Source organism: Eschscholzia californica, unplaced genomic scaffold (assembly GCF_041429995.1).
Source record: "Eschscholzia californica isolate CP2 unplaced genomic scaffold, dmEscCali1.0.p SCAF_5, whole genome shotgun sequence".
Lineage (NCBI taxonomy): Eukaryota > Viridiplantae > Streptophyta > Magnoliopsida > Ranunculales > Papaveraceae > Eschscholzia > Eschscholzia californica.
Window position 1 is genome coordinate 15,944,184 of NW_028238472.1, and position 17,311 is coordinate 15,961,494.

Consider the following 17,311-nt stretch of genomic DNA (forward strand, 5'->3'; position numbering starts at 1 on the left):
ACATTATTTCTAGTGGACAAATCATAATTTATCTACCTGTGCACATTTAAGATAAATCCTAAACAACTTCTTAATCAATAATTTTTACATACGTACACTGCTATATCTTCACAACTATTAGAGACATTCAACAACCAGATTCAACATGCTAGGGTACTTCCAATTACAACGATGTTGGATGCAATTCGTATGCATATAATGGCGAAGATGAAATCAATCGCGAGTTAAATCAAGAACCACCTATTTCAACAAATTTATTTCTTGTTCACTTTTTTCATCAACAACTCTCTCACTTACCTGTATCAAATGAATAACGTTAATGAATATATTCAGTGTAAGATGTAAAATATCTAATAAATAACATATTATTTATATACTGTTTTAACAAAAACAGTACCAAAATGTATTTTGTATTAAGCAATATACATTATTTACAATGGATAATATATTTAGGTGAAATTTTTTCAATCATGTACTGATTTCATCAATATATACATTTTCTGGTTCAAAACCAGCCAGATCTTTCTCCATCCCATCCATGAAAAAGCAAAACAGAAATCCTAAATCCAAAAATCCTAAAAGTAATTTTCATCATACATAACACGATTTTGTTAACAAAAACGGAAAATCGGTGAACTATCATAAACCCTACACCCACAAAGAGAAAAAAAAACAAAAAGTTTCTAAAAACTCACGAAATCTTGAAGAGAACCTGACCGTTTCAAAAAGAAACAAGGTTGAAGAGAACTGGTCGATTTTTTCAGCTGGATCTTTTAGTTTGACGATTGAACATAAGGGACGAATGAAGAGAGCGAGCTGGTTTTTCGATTTCTAAGGTTTCGAGGATTGGACTCTTTCCGTTTTTTCGAAGAGAGAGAAAAATATATTTGTTTTCTAATTTTGAAAGTAAGAGAGAGAAAGAAGTAAGATTGTTTCCTTATTTAAAACCTAAATCACGAAAATTTGTGTTGCAAAACACTTGGTCTGGATTCTACGAAAAAATAGGAGGGAATTGATTTGGGATATTGACGAAAATTATATTATCTATAAGAGGGTAGTAGGGACCAAAATGAGAAAGAACAAAAATCTCTTTTTCTCAAAAAATTGAAACCTATTCCATTTTTTTATATTATTTTGGACCTAAAACACATGGACTCATATTTATTTGATAACATTTTTTGAAGTAATTCGAGGATTCCACTTTTATTCCAGAAATTCATTTGTTAATTTAGTTTCTCACTTGATTGCAACTAAATCTTTAGTTGGTAAGTCAATCAAATTTAGCCATTAATACTTTAGAGTAACTGGATTAATCCAAGAGAGAGAAGTCTCAAATGTCTTAATTAACTTAATTAATGCATCATATATTAAAAATATTAAAAAAAACATTCATGAAAAAGTGAAAATTTTTCTACAATACATTTGAAATGAAATTCTTAATTTGAGACATCTAAAAAAAGAATTGTGGACTCCTAATTCCATAACTTTTTTCACATTTTCCCCTTCGAGCAACAGCCAAAATTGAAAATTTCATTCTTTGAAGGAGTAGTTGCAATCAGGGATGTCAATGACTGACCATAGGAGTCGTCGAGAATCCATTGGATAGTGGATGTAGCTGTAATAGTCCCAGTATACCAAAATTTATCTGAAACTGTATAGGCAGCCTCGAACCCACCAGGAGAAATAGACATGACTATGAAGATGCCAACTTTCTTATCTTGGACTTGTTTCAAGAACTTGTACAGGTAAAGCATTTCATTCACTTCGACTTCTCTTTCGACGGATTAAACTAATCTCAATACATAAACCAGTATCGATCTATTAAAATAAGAGAACCCAGCTTGATGTGCAACCTAATTTCCTATTATTGAACACAACAAGATTAAATCTAAGCTTTACACATGAGACCACAATGGGTAAAATTATTCAGATGCAAACCCTAAAAAACTACAGACCTCCCAGAAAGGACAGTATTATATTGGTCCGAAATCATATACTATGTTGATTACCTTGCTAAGACATACCCACAAAAGAATGAAAATAACCTAAACCCAAATTACTTTTCAACTGGAACATTAAAAGCACAAACAACAGTAGTTTCAAATTTTCATAACTAGTCTGCTACCAAACCAAAACTTCTGCATAAAGATGGGTATAACAGGATTTGGAACTCAGTTGAACGTACGCACCGAACGAGGCGAAAACAGATTTCTTCGGATGATCTGCAAAATAATCGATTTTTGCGTTCCAATTGTTCCAAGCGGTTGAAAATGGAGAAGAAAAACCCAGAATTTACAAAGATGAGTAAAAAACTCAACCATTGGTTCTCATACAAGGGTGAGCTTTCCCTATTGGTTGAGTAAAAAGCTGCAAGAATCACTGGTTTCTACCCCTAATTATATAATTTTTCATTTTATCTTTTATTTTTTACATACTTCTGGATTTTCACAAGGCAATGAACCTGGTCAGGGTTTTAAGCCCAGGAGATGAGCAGCTTCTGGAGAGCTTGCAAAGATGCCTTTCTTTCAAATATAGACAGGTTTCACATCGTTTCGCCCGAAACTAGCTGAGCAAACTGCACACTTGCGGTGTCGAGTTTCAAGAATTCTTTGGACACAGGTGCTGCAGAAGAGATGGTAGCATTTGGTGATGACAACCTGACAGAAAGAAGAGAAAAAGCACGATTACAAGATATGATACGATAAATAATTAGATCTAGCTCAATCAATACAGAGAACAAATAAACTAGTTCAAGGCCTGAGGCGTGACAAGCACTAGGGCTCTTTCAGAAGCAAAAGTCAAGGGATGTTTTAAGAATTTTCAGTAATATTCAAGTCTAGATCTAACCAAATTCACTGACATCTTGAAGTTTCTGTGTTTATCATCTTCATGGAAATATGTCAAGATTCTAATAAGTCCTCTGCTGAAGTCATCTTGGAGTTTTCCATTAAAAGCTTGGAAAAAGCTTTGGCAAGTAACTTCTAATATTCCACTACATGAGTTCTTCATAGTTTGTATAGATAACATAACTTAACTAAGAAAAGGGTGATTTGGAGAGGCAATCATTTTGAAAAGCTAGGAACTGAATCAGATAAGCCAATCCAGCCGACACAAAACAGGTTTCCCAAAATTATGGTTCTTACTTAGTTATGACTTATGACTCATGAGCCGTATGGTTAATCTTCAAATTTTATCAATTCCAATTCGGAAGGTTTTTACTCAACCATCAAATTGTTCATGTATTCGAGATGCAAGATGAAGTATTGTCACATTAGAACCAACCATCGATCTGATATCATGAAAGTAAAAAATTATGTAACAGAAGACATTTGTTGGTCAATCTGGAAAGCAAGGAATGATGGCATTTTCAAGGACTCTTACGCTACTTTCAACTTAGAAGTGGAAGACATCCTCGGGTTGTTGTTTCATTGGAGTAGAAACTTAGGTTGGGCTGAAGATTGGTCTTATTTTGACTTCATTTTGAAAAGGATGGTGTAATAAATAATATGTAAGTGATGTAAACCATCTCTTTTCCTTTTTTCTTTCCCGTTTGTATTCTTTTTCTCTCAATATTAATTCAAACTTTAAATTAAAAAAAACAAACAAAAAAAATGCAACAGAAGCTTTCATGCCCTAAAAACAAAATTTGATCATCTTAGCATCAAATCATGAACCTAATTTTGATAGGAGCCCGAAGTAGATGGTACAGAGGTAGAAGTCTTAAAATAAGTTATTTTGTTCCAATAGTGCCCGATTGATATGGAAAGTTGGAAACAGTGTTCGTTAGCGTGAATGTTAAGTGTGTGAAGACCATAAATTACTAGATATTTCATGAAGTGCATACCTCCTTTGGTCTTTCGTGGCAGATACTACATTTGAGTATCACCCTGTACTCACTAGCTTCTTGCTTCAGCTTTTCAACGACAGATGATGCCTGGGTTTCTGCTCTTAGATGAGTAGCTTTTCTGGACATGGCTTCTAACTCTTCCTCTATCCTTTTCTTGTTAAATCTTGTGAACGTAAGCATTTAAAAACCTATCTTAGTAAACCCTCGCATACATTTGAATGAGAACACAGTAGGTTGGTACGAGTAATTTACCTTGCTCTCTCTAGTTCAATACGCAACTCTACGACATCTTTTCGAGTTTTCTCAGCCTTGGCAAGGGATTTGTCCAAGGCTTCCCTTAGACGGCGTGAATCTCTTTTGACATCATACAACTTCTTCTGGATGTTATCAGAAACAGCCGAGTTTTGCGATCTATCCTCTGCAACCTTCTGAACTTGTTCTGAGCACATACGTAGCTGCAAAGCAAGCATCAATGAATTTAAATCAGTAAGTAATTTAGTGTTGTGGAAGACTAAAATAAAGTAAGAAGTTAGGTTTAACAACTAGAAAACATGATTTGTTTAAACAATTCCAAGACCGGTAAAGAAAATACTAAAAGAGGCTATATCTTATAGGCAATTGCTACCCTAATAGTCTAGCCTACTTCAGATGTCCTAATAACACTAAACACTTACAAAATCCCTAATTTAAGCCCCCCTTACGGGCCTCGTGGCAACCTAATAACACCAAGCCAATCCAGCCATGATTTTCCTACATCATAATGCTGAGAACAGATTTGGTTTTGAATTCACATTAACTTCAGTATACCTGCTCATTGATTCGTGCTCCTTTGAGCTCATAAAATTCCAGAGATGCATTAGCTTGCTGTAAATCCTTTTCTTTGATTTGTTTTTCCATGCGCAAAGATTCCTCAAACTGCCTTGCCTTCGCACCATCCAAAACAAGCTGAAAACAGGATAACAGAATCAATTAGTTTGCCTTCGAGGACTGAAGAGTATTGAAACTAGTAAGAAAAACTAAAGGATTTTGCCTTTAGGCATGTAAAAGCATCAGTATATTTACACGTTCTGTGATGCTATTTGGGCCCTTCAAAGAGTTACCCACTTAAAGATCTTTTAGCATAACAGTAGGACATGCTTGTGGATGGGATATAATAGGAAAAAACTTCTCACATAAAAGAGAACAAGCATTCCAGGATGACGAGATGAATAACACCACACTAGAATCATATTAAGGAGAAACACTAATCTTCACAAGCTGCTGTTAAGATTATTGACACCCTGATTATGGTATCTGCTCTATTTTTGACTCCAGCAGTGACGATATCTTATTCAAACCAGAGTTAAAACACCATGAGACAATTGAGACAATGAGTATATATCTTCTTCAACAGGCCAGCATGATAACATGAGATGCCCGTGAGCCTACCCTTGGACGTTTGCACCAGATTCGGATAATGAGAAAAGGATAATAACTTAATAAGTGAATCATTTTCTCCATCTAACACCTAGTTTGGCAGCAATGGAGAGCAGATGAACGTTGTAAATTTTCGTACAAGAGGAACCTCATATATGAAAGACAAACAAGTTGATATTTCCAAAACAAACAAAAAACATGTTAGAAGCATAAAAGATTTGACTGGAATTCACTTCACACCTTGATGTTACAATCATCTCTCTCTGTAATTTGTTGCAGTAGTTGCTGGTTTTGAGTCTGCATATCTTCATATGCCTGCCCAATTGACTGCAGGTAACAAAATACACAGGTTGGTCTTAGTCATGGTCCACTAAACTGGAGGCATCCCGTACGCAGGTGGCTGATCAAAAGAGAACAGAGCAGCATTTTCAGGGAAAAGGAACAACGATAACAAACAGACCTCTATCTCCGATAAGTAAGCCTCGCCTTCTTCATGTTTGGATTTGAGAACTTCGGAGAGTACGGATATGTCCCTGACTCAGAAATGAAATATAAAGTTTGTTAATTTTGCAGATCATTTGGGTTAGAATGTGGAGTCACGGTAAGCAAAAATAACTTCACTTGAAAGTTGAAACCATACAAAAGTAATGAAGTCATTAACTGTAAATTGACCTTTTCTATATCAGAGCAATAGAAATTACGTAAAAGTTAGAAAGCTCAAGAATGAGAAGTGAGAACAGAACACACTGTGACCAACTGATGAAAATTTCGAAAGCAGAAGAAGGTTCAAGATTCTGCTATCAGTGGCGGAGAAACTGGTGGAAATAGAGGAGCTAGTTTGTAGACAAGAAGAAGACATTAGGTTTGTTTCGAAGGTCAAATAAAAATGTTGGCTTTATATGTTTATTTCCTTTTTGGGAGGAGGAGTAGGAGAAGGAAAGGAAGAAGACCTCATCATGTAAGCACATAATGGAAGCTAATGAATGAATATTCTAGAAAAACGCTAACCTCCGACAAGCTTCAGACTTTTGCCTGAGATCAGCAGTCTCTGCTTCAGCTGTGGCTAGCCTTTGTTGCGACGTGGCTTCAGCTTCATTTGCTTCTTTGACACGCAGTTCCAAGCTGTGTTCGTCAAGCGAAACTCTAAGACTTTGAACATTTGCCCATGCCTGATATTCCAAATCCTTAGCTTCTATGACCTCTCTGCACAATCATAAGCAAATTGTCAATGCATGCCAACCCATTTTATACGAAACTGATGTGAACGAGGAAATACCTGGTTTTTCAACAAAAACAAATCAAACATTCATTAACAATAAATACTTTCTAATATACTAAGTCTTCATAGCAAAGAACTGAACTCGAACACTATTTGATATTCTAAAACTCTACCTTTAACAAAAATCAACTGAGGCCTACTTACAGATAGAGGGAATTCCCTAACTCCAGTATATTTCTAGTTACATCTGTCTCAATCTAAGAAACTAAAAAAAATGACAAATTTCCTTAATCAATGCATTAAATAAAAAGGAAACAATGAGAAGTAAGAAAAGAAAAATAAAAATAACAGAAAAAAGGAAGAGCTGACTAGGGTTGGTGTTCATCACCCATCCACCCTTTTTTTTGAATAATTTGAATTAATATGAAAGAGAAAAGGGACGAAGGGGAGGACCAAGGAACACAGCTATTCCCATCCACCCTTGAAAAGAGTTAGCTCTCGACTTTTGCATTTATGTACATGTAATCATTGGAAGGCAACTAATTAGTTTCTCCATGTTTCGATTATCTTCATTGGGAGCTTCTAAGAAGTTTAAACTTCTCGCGCTTGTAAGGAAGAAATCCATAACCCATCACCGGCAACTAACTTTGTTCAGTATAAAGTGGAGTCAAGGATTTGTTGTCGCGAACAACACCCTGTATACTTCTTCCAAAAAAAAAAAACAACACCCTGTATAAAGAGGAGTGGAATTAATGCCTTGCGGGAAACACCCTGGGTTGGTTGTCCTTGGTGCGCTCAGTAATGGGGCATGCATTAGGTTTTGCTTGAACTCGGCTTAACACTGCTCTTCATGGTTGTGGGATGTTGGGTTTCAATTGAATTTCCCCAAGTAACTCATGGGGCTTGGCAAACCTGTGCCCTTGTCAGCAAGGGGTTTTCCTACAGCAAAAGGATGATCTGCTGGGGGTGATTTGGGTGGCTGAATGTGTGCTGCTAGCATAGCCATCTGGTACGCCATTTCTCCGAGTCTTGTTGGTTTTATATTATTCTTGACTTCAACTAACTAACATCTACGTCCATCCACAAAACATCATCCCTGCTATTGTTAATGCAAGCTTCCCACATTTTGGTTGCCCTCATTGAAGCCAATATATTCGCCCCAAAACCATTGGCTCTATCACCAATTTGATGAAAATGCATGCACCAAAGCTTTACGCAGGGGATACGCATGAAAATACTGTTTTTTTTTTGAAAATTTGAATTTATATTATACGAAAAGAAATAAATTAAACAATCACTAAATATAAATACTTTACTAATAAATCCAGGTCTCATAAAAGACACTTAACAAGAACTCTGCTTAATTTTCTGAACTTTTGAGCTCTACCTCTAAAATAAATCAACTAAGGCCTCTTTAAAGATGGAAGGGTTTCCCTAAACTCAATCATTTTTTTGTTACATTTTTCACTCAATCTAGGAAGCTAAAGAAGATAACTATCCCACATATCATGCATTAAACAAAGGGAACAAATAAAGAAGTAGAAAAACAGAACCAAAATAGAAAAGGATCTGACGCTTAGAGTCGGGTCGATTTTCATCAGCAAATGACCACTTTTTTGCTAATAATTTTACATGTGACCTATCCAAAACAATGGATACTCAAAAAAAATTGTTGATACATCATAGTTTAATGAACGAAACTGCGGAAACAAGCAGCGAGTACTTAGTAAGGAAATACTATTGGGTCACAGCATAGAAAGTCTAACCTCGTATCAGTTGATTCAAGCCTATACATTTCCACAAACAGCTCCAGCTCATGATCACTCTCCTTCAAATCATGAACCTGTAACAAACAAGATAAATTACTGATATTTACTCAACCCCCGGTGTTTTGCCAAATAAAAATAATGTACTGAGATTAAAAATCAGGGCTCATTTACCACAACAGTAACTTGATGTTAGAAGTACAATGAAACAAAAGAAAACATTCCCATGATAACTCTTTTGCTGCATATATAAATGTGACTTGTGCTTTTCACTTTATTTCAGTGTATACATGGGTAATCACTGGCCATTACAACATAGATATTAAACAAAACACCAAAACAAAATCATGGACTGACACCATACCACAGCTTTCAAATTTTGAATTTCTGTGTCCTGCTCATCAGATCTTCGAGACAGTTTTTGTAACTCATTTACCTGCAGAAAAATGCCACAATTAGCCTACCAATGTGCAGCTCAGAGAAAATGGCAATATAGGTGCATGTATATTCTATAGATAAATAAAGGATAATCACCTTCCTATCAAGAATATCAGACACAGACTGAACTTCTGCACGCAATGAATGAACCTCTGCAGCATCTTCTTTGTATTTACGCAATTGACTTTGCATATTACTAATGTTCTTGGGGAATGAAGAAAGCAAAGCTTTAAACTCAGAAATTATTTCTTTCCTTCCTGATGTAAAAAAACTCATAAATGTTATTGTACACACTGGAAATTACTTAGAGTTCATAGAAACTGAAGAGTACACCTCAGAATTGCACCTGGTTCTCTTGAAGCCTCTTCTAGTTTATTGTCAAAAAGATTTCTTTGGTCAATGTGTTTCTGTATCTCTCTTTCTAGATCACATATGTGAGAATCGGCATCTGCAGAAGCTCTTCGGAAAACATCTGCTATATCAACTTTTACACTCATTTCAGCCTCCCGCCAGGCAAAGTTTTCCTTCTCCACCTACAAAAAGTAAACAAAGTGTATGTCAGAAACTGGAACTGATAAAAACAGCCACCTGGAGAACCAAAAAATAAGATTTCAAAATTAACACCTGTAGTTTCTCAAGTAATTCACGACAGCGGATAACCTCCGCTTTTGATTTTTGGACCTGATCGTTCAACAAGAGGTAGGCTTTCGATGAAGTAATATATTTCCAATTCTTCCAAGTTTTCTGTCGATCAAAATTACAAATTAAAAAATGTAATGCGAATCTAGAACAGTATAAGTAATTGAGTATTATAGTACTAGTAGGAGTGTCAATCGTCACAGAAACTAAAGAATCCTGACCTGCAGACCTGCCAACTTCTTTAGAATTCCTATCCTTTCTTCATGAACACTCTTGAGTTCCCGCAGTCGAGATGAAGCCAACTCCTGTTTCAATGATCAATTATACACATTCAGAAGAGACCTTGAGAAGTAAAACATAACAAGACGGAATTAGAAGTCTGGAAATACCACCAACTCCTTCAACATAGACTCCATTTCTTGCAAATTTTTTTGCTTATCTCTAGTCTTATCTCCAGATGTGTGTTTATTCCCAAAGCTCAAGACAGGGAAAGATGAACCTTTGGCAGCATCTTTTTGTGCTTTCAGGGTTGCTAACTTGGAGTTGCTTTCTTCCAACTCCGCTAAAGTGCTCTTCAATTCCCCTTCAAAATTTCCAGCAAAGTGAGCATGGATAATGAACGTTCAAGTTGTATATTTGAACTACACAAACAATAAGTGACAATCTTAAGAACTTTAAAAGCACTCAAGAGACAGATTTCCAGTAAGTTAAAAAAACTGCTACCCTCTCGAGTATCAGAAACATGTAATTTTATACCATTCTTAACATTGAAGCATAACTACTCATAAAAATACTTAACCGGTCAAATCTAGTAGGGTGAGCCCTATAAGCAACATACAGAAATGGAGAATATTTACTTTTTTTCTCAATATATTCATTCAAAGTTTCAACAAAAATTGAGGTGCTGGACAAGGTGAGTTGGTGAGCCTCTAGCCTTGCCTCTGCTTGCATAGGTGCGCCATCGTGATCACCTCTTACCACGGAAATGCACCCCAGATATCTTTCTCCCATCCCTCCATGCCGTCTTTTAATAACTTATAACTATTCATGACATTTACTTGCAAGGTGAGTTGGTGAGCCTCTAGCCACGCCTCTGCTTGCATGGGTGCGCCATGGTGATCGCCTCTTACCACATAACAGCACCCCAGATATCTTCCTCCCATCCCTCCATGCCGTAATAATTTATTACTATTCATGATATTTACTTCCACGCCTCTATTTAAGCATATTATAATACAAAAGATTAAAGTAGTCAACCGAAAACTAAAGAATAAATGGCCATTTTGGGTAGTCTGGCTCCTTAGGAACCAAATTTTTTAGCTAAGATCGGTAATGCTTTCGACTACCTAGCCCCAGGCCGACAACATGGAAAAACTGAAGTGCACAGAAAAGACAATTACAACGTTCATCACTTTCTCGGCTAACAACATAAATTTATTAACTATTAAGCACTTGTGAGATGGGTGATAATCAAGGGTTTAGTATAGCAGGATTTGAAGGAAAATTCCTCTGTAATTATTTGACAACAAAATCCATATAAATGCCTAGTGAAGATTCATAAACATTACTTTAGGCGCATGTATCGATAAACAAATACCTAGATACACATGGACCACCCTAATTAATCCTATACTTCAATGGTTCAATTAATAAAATATAGTAATGTATAGGAGGAAGGTGCCCTGAGTATTAGCACATAATTTGTTTCACATCAGGAGTGCCAACTGCGAAGATCTCCGTAACATGAATGAATATCCACAATCCATAATTCATCTCCTTTGGATACTAAAACTCAAGTTCAACGCCCATTGACCACATACAAACTTCTAAGTTCTAACTATTATAATGCGTGGAAAATGTCACACGGCCTTCACTGTTTCTGAATAAGCAAACAAAAGAGTATTCGAGTTCACAAACTGTGAAATTGGAGGAAAAGAGGTAGCTTGATCCTGCCACATCATATGATAATATAACCAATGCCAGTGCTACCAAAAAAATATAAAGATGGTAACTATGTTTGTGAAATACAAAAAAACGTCCAAAGACTAAGGTTGTGTTTGTTTTTCTGAATAATCCAAAATCTGAAACATCATGCATAATTTTAATTATTTTTACATGCTTTTGTGCTTCCAACAGAGTTAGATCTAAGAACAAGTCCTCTCGAGTAGATGTTACTGCAGCTCAACAAACAAGTCTGAATAAGGAAAGAACTTGTTTTAAGATCTGATTTTACTAAAGAGGTAAAGGCACGGAATCCATATTATACAAGTAATTTGCACATAACTGAACTCATGTCCATACTCATATCCGTTGAAGAAACAACACAACCTGAGCTATGTAAAACATATCAAGAAAGCTAAAGAAAAAGAAGATAGAAGGAAATGAAAAATGTTATTACCTTCCAAACATTTCAAATCAGCTTTATTCTTCGCACTAGAGCCCCGCTGGCTCTGCACTTCTTTTACCACTGACCTATGCTTCAAATGAAGATCTCCTAAAGCTACTCTTAAGTTCTTCACTTCATCAACTAAATCCCGAGTACGATTTTGCCTATCTGAATCTAAAGTGAACCAACAAAAATGAAACTAAGAAACTACACAAAAGCTGCAAAGTAGCGGGATAAACAAATGTATGTCAGCCCATATAAGTATACCCTCTTTCGGAAGTTTATTCAGAAGTGTAGCACAAACTTGATCCTGCGTCTTCCACAACTCATTAATGGCAAGTACAATATTTCGCAAGATGTTCAAGGGCGTCGAAACTGATGTACAGTTACCGTCTCCAATATGATTAGGATAGTTATTCGCAGAGCAGCTATCAGTTGCACCCGTCTCTAGGAGCCGGCAAAGAAAAGTATTCTCTGCGGAAGATGCTGCCTCATCTGCAATATGCAAAAAGGACAGCATTACAACTTTATATTTTCATAATGCTGAGCAATGAGTTGAGATGAAATATTGTGACATCCAAAACTATTCTGTCACTAGGGTCAGGGACAGAATTCCGAGAACCTAAGACAGCTAAATTTTCGGAGGAGTTTTAAACGTAATGTCAGAGGTATTAGAGACTACGAAAATAACAAGCTGCGTACAATCATATGTCTATCATAACATTGTATAAAATGGGGAAAGCATTAAAGAAAGATAAGTCGCCAAAGGAACTGAAGCTCTGCTAGCTATATATGCAAATTGAATAAGAGGTCTCCCGCTCCTTTGCCATATATTGTGTTAGAAGGATAAGTTTCTCTCCTAGTTTATCTTGATTCCGATAGAGAAACAATTAATAAAAGGTACTTATTCTCGTATAAATAGTTTAATGCCTAATGAGTTAAGTTCGCGTCGGTTATGTGAGGTTCAAGTCTGGCCGTTCATGTTTGTTAAGAGTTTGATAGAGATAAGATCCGACGGCCGATATAAAATCCTCTTTTTGTAATTCGAATCAAAACAAAAGGGTATTAGTGTCAACAATTAAATTCTAACTTCTTGAAACTACGATTGGACTTTTATATCCTCATTTGTATTAGATATTATCAGATATGCCAGCTTCTAACAAATTGACTGCAAGGCTATTGTTGGCATTTACTAGATACCCAACAATTATGGGAGGAAATCGTGAGAGGAAGGGAAATTAGTGGGGAGCAATCAGTTACAATCTAAACTACACAAATCACTTCCCCTCACCCGCACACATATTTTTCTCCACTAAATATGGTTTTATTTCTCTCCCTCTCTCCTCTTCTCTGCAACTTGCTCTATTAATTTGATGAATGAACATTACTAATATAATTGAAGTTGATAATTTGCAGGAAAGAATTTCAGAACGTTACGGCGTTAGCCAAAAGGGATCTGTCGCGTCCGTAGGACGCGGCGGAAAAGTGTAAATAAAAATGGAAACACATGTGTGAAAGTTATCATATTCCCCACCATTTGATGTCAAAGATTGTGCAGCATCCTGTCCATTGCTAACCGAGCCTCTTCCATGGATGGAATGTGATTCCAAGTCGTTAACCAACTGTTACAAAAACAAAATAGTTCCTTATCATCAGACTAATTTAAAAGGCCTTTTATCCTGATGTTGATCCAAGCAGATAAAGTAGAAGGCCACAAAACAAATGTTAAGACAATATGTTTGACAAGAATAAGTACCTGATGCCAAGATGCCTGAACAACAGTCAAGGTTTCACCATAAGCCTGTTGTTTATCTTTTCTCTGAGCATATGTACTCTCAAGTGCAAAATACTCAGCCTTGTGAGCTTCCAATTGCTGACAAAGCTTTTGATTTTTATATTGTAGAACGGCAGTATCAAGCTACAGCACCCGATGAAAATTAAATTAATTAGAGATCGAGAGTCAATAATCTCAAGTGGATTAAAGTGCGCACCCAAATTCATTTGATGAACTTAACCTGTTAATTTGGCACAAATGGAAGAATTTTCAAGAGATCAAAACAACAGTACCATAGTTGTTGCTTGCAGGCCTAATTCTAGCAACATACTTTCGAGGAACTCCCGAAGGGCTAAACCAATATAGGTCAGTAGCCACCAAGGTATATGTCTCTTAGTTCGGTAGCCACTGGGAAATAGAACGATTATTCTCATCTACTTGTGTCTGTTTGCTCTGTAGCTTATGATTCAGTTGTGTGACCTAATCAACGAATTAATTTTGGTGATGGTAATGACCAATCATTGATCAAATAACTAAACATTCCTACTTAACACGACAGGAGGGGATTTATGCATCTAGAAATAACATTACGAATCAACATCATGTACAGTGTACATATCATTATTGACTGATACTCTGTGTTATGATTCACAGGAAAAAGCACTGGAATTTATTAGTAATTACGCATAGTTTACCAACTTTGGGCATAGAGCAATTAATACAAAATCAGACACGTAACATTATCAACCAGAAAACTTCTGACAACTATTTTCACATTATTAGAAGGTGGAGCATGTAACGGTGAAGAAGGAACATGATAAATGTTGTACGGTTGATCAGTTTGAACTAGCATCTTGATCAATGGGAAATTTTCTCTCACTTTTCAATTATACCTCCATATCAATCTTTGTGCATCCTACGGACAAAGAAAGTAGGGTTTAGTCTTCTGTTGTGCTTCGTGAGAGAAACATATGTCAATCAACTTGAACTTCTATCGTCATTAGTACATCACCAACTAAAGAGTGTGTCAATGTCTCAATGTCTCCCATAGATTACCCGTTGTTCTTTTTGGCATAATACCAATAACACCCTGACGTAACAAGTTCGCAACTTCATTAATAGTAAAACAATTCTTCACAATAATTCTCTCTAAGCTCTATAGTTTCACTAAAAGAGAGAAAAAAATCTTACTAGGAATAGCTCCATGAAAAATACTCCAATACCTACTAAACTTTCTCAGGAATCTTTTTAGATATAAAATAACTCCTAAATAGAAACTTATGACCTTGTATAACACCCTCTAACGGCTTACTTATTAGCCCATTCTCAACTTGCTTTAATGGGCCCAATTGATATTATCCATTATAGTTAAGTATTACATTTAGAATTTGACTGACACAGTCACAGGCCATCTTATATTTTTATGGGTCTTATCTAACTCAAGATGTTCCAACACCCTAATTATATTTTGGTCCTCAAAACACATTTAGCTTTTGTTTTTTAAGTTAAAGCACATCTATCATTTTAGTGCAAATAATAGTTAGTCTGTTAGTCTTCATGCTTATTACAGAAACATTTTAAGCCTTAAAACTGATTTTCTAATATATAACAGGTGTTTTGCCCATCATACTATAAGCTCATATCCTAATTCCGTAACTTGTTATGAATAACTCGACAGTATCACTGCTACAACCATGCAAGTAACATTGCCCAAGCTGCAACTACATATAGTCTCTCTGGGCTTGAATGTGGGCAACATATCTTTCCCAGTTTCCCCCAATCGTAACTTAAAAAACCCAAAATTTCCACCTCAAAACCATTATGCCTACTATAAATCACTAACAGACAATCTATGAAATAAAGAAAGGATGAAGCAAGAAAAGTAAACCTATACGAACTAAAAGCTTCGCAATTTGACTCCTACCAATAAGATAATACATTGAGATTGAGAAACTCATATCTATGACTGTGTGTATAGCTCTTTTCGTGGAAAATGTGCGCAGATGTCTAGTTATACAATACCTAACAAGAAATCTTCATTCACTTTATTGCATTTTAATTCACAAGAAGATATATAACTAAATAAATGCATTCATTGTGTAGTTATGCATACGCTTAAACTCACACGTGAAATGCAAAAAGAACCAAGACACGACTATGAAAAATCAAATATTATACGTGTCATGGGATCCAAAACTGGAACAGTGTGAGATCAAAACATCTCTACCGATTGTTAGGAATACCAACGGAACAATCTTCAGAAATAAATAGCCAGAATTACCGGGTATTTTGACCCTTATCTATGCTGAAAGAAAACTCCTGATAGTTTGATTGCATAACACTTCTGGAGTACAATAATACCCTAAATTTCTTGATAAAATTGGTACCATAATAAATTACCTACACTCAGAAACTGCCTAGAGTTTTCCATAGAAACCTAAATTGTGAACAAGAAATTACTCCCAGAAGAGAAATTTACTCCAAACAAAGCAAAATTTAATTAGAAAAGCCACAAACAACGAGTAAACCGTAAGTTAAGAACTATTAAATTAACAAACTCAAAGGATTTCCATAAAAATTCAACCTTTTTCTCTTCAGAAGAAGGCAATAACGAAGAATTCTTCTTAGCCGTGTCAGCAGTGGGGGTTATATGATTGAAATGACGCCGTTTCCGATCAGGTTCACCAGCACTCTCCATCGAAACAAATTCAATCAAATCAAAAACTATCGAAGTCCCACTGTTTAACTCGCATTAGGTTTAGGTCAAGAAAATGAAAAAAAAAAAGTGTTTTTTTTTCTTCAAATTGATAATAACAAGGGCAATATAATCAACAACAAAGATCCCCCTTTATTTCGAAGATGGTAGATATGAAAGAGTGAAAACCCCTAGGGCAGGTAATATGATGGATGGCGATAATGATGGAAACCCTAATTTTATTAGCAAAACTGTAAAGAGTTTGAAAGTATTGGCGATTAAAGAAGAAAGATGAATCAAGTATAGAACAGAAGTGATGAAGGTATCTTTCTAGGTTTTTGCTTAGTTGCAGTCGAGTTTAGAATTCTCTCTTTCTCTCTCTTCATGTGTCTCTTTCTCTCTCTAAAACTCCATTGAACCAAAAGAGAACAAATATCTAGAAGACTACAAACCCAAATACTAACTGGCGGGTCGAGCGGGCTGCCAGCTGGGTTGAGAATTGAGATGCACCCTAACCCACAAAAATAAACAATGGTGAAATTCCTTCCATTTTTAGGAGGAAAATTAAACTCTACCTAATGATTGTCTAGATTTCGCTTATTTTCTTTTATTTTATTTTTGAGAAAGAGGTAATATATTGATTATTGTGCCGAGACAGCACTCTAAAAGTCAAATTTTCTTTTAGTTTAACATAGAAAGTATTTATATCTTACCGCTCTGTTATAGTGGTACAATTGGCTAGTGAAAAAAGAATGTGATTGATTATTACGACAAGGAACATCGTTAATTACAATATCTTATTGTGTTGCTTAGTTTAGTCAAGAATAAAATTAGTAAAAATTAAGTTAGTTTTGTCGTGTGTTTGGATCATGGAAGTTGTAATTCCAGCATCCACGAAATTAGAAGTTTTGTCGTTTGGATCGAGATTTTAGGAAGATCTTAACTTTCTAGAGATCTATGACCATCATGGAAGTAGTGGTGGCACTTTCACACTCAACACATACTATTAACAAAGAAAAAATTAAGAAATAATATTTGATTATTAAATATGTTAATTTTATTTTATCTAAATATTTTACATAAGCTAAAACACCGAAAAGTTAACAAAATAATTTGAACTATACATTAAAA

The 17,311-nt window shown here is 35.6% G+C and overlaps 1 protein-coding gene across 2 annotated transcripts; it reads right to left on the reverse strand.

Moving 5' to 3' along the window:
- Nucleotides 1–1,841: 1,841 nt before the first annotated feature.
- On the reverse strand, nt 1,842–16,779 carry HUB1 (histone mono-ubiquitination 1). Of its 2 annotated transcripts, none has more exons than XM_086644151.1 (19): nt 16,070–16,779; nt 13,468–13,629; nt 13,246–13,333; nt 11,979–12,206; nt 11,724–11,885; nt 9,715–9,908; nt 9,547–9,630; nt 9,311–9,430; nt 9,033–9,219; nt 8,783–8,943; nt 8,613–8,684; nt 8,249–8,325; nt 6,272–6,466; nt 5,724–5,796; nt 5,504–5,590; nt 4,655–4,792; nt 4,100–4,302; nt 3,845–4,010; nt 1,842–2,657 (listed from the first exon to the last, which is right to left on the reverse strand). In XM_086644151.1, exons 1-19 carry the CDS (start codon nt 16,181–16,183, stop codon nt 2,526–2,528), a joined length of 2,643 nt encoding a protein of 880 aa, XP_086500277.1. In that variant the 5' UTR covers nt 16,184–16,779; the 3' UTR covers nt 1,842–2,525. The 2 variants fall into 2 exon arrangements, with proteins under 2 accessions (XP_086500277.1, XP_086500278.1); XM_086644152.1 differs by lacking the exon at nt 16,070–16,779 and adding an exon at nt 14,379–14,575.
- Nucleotides 16,780–17,311: the final 532 nt, after the last annotated feature.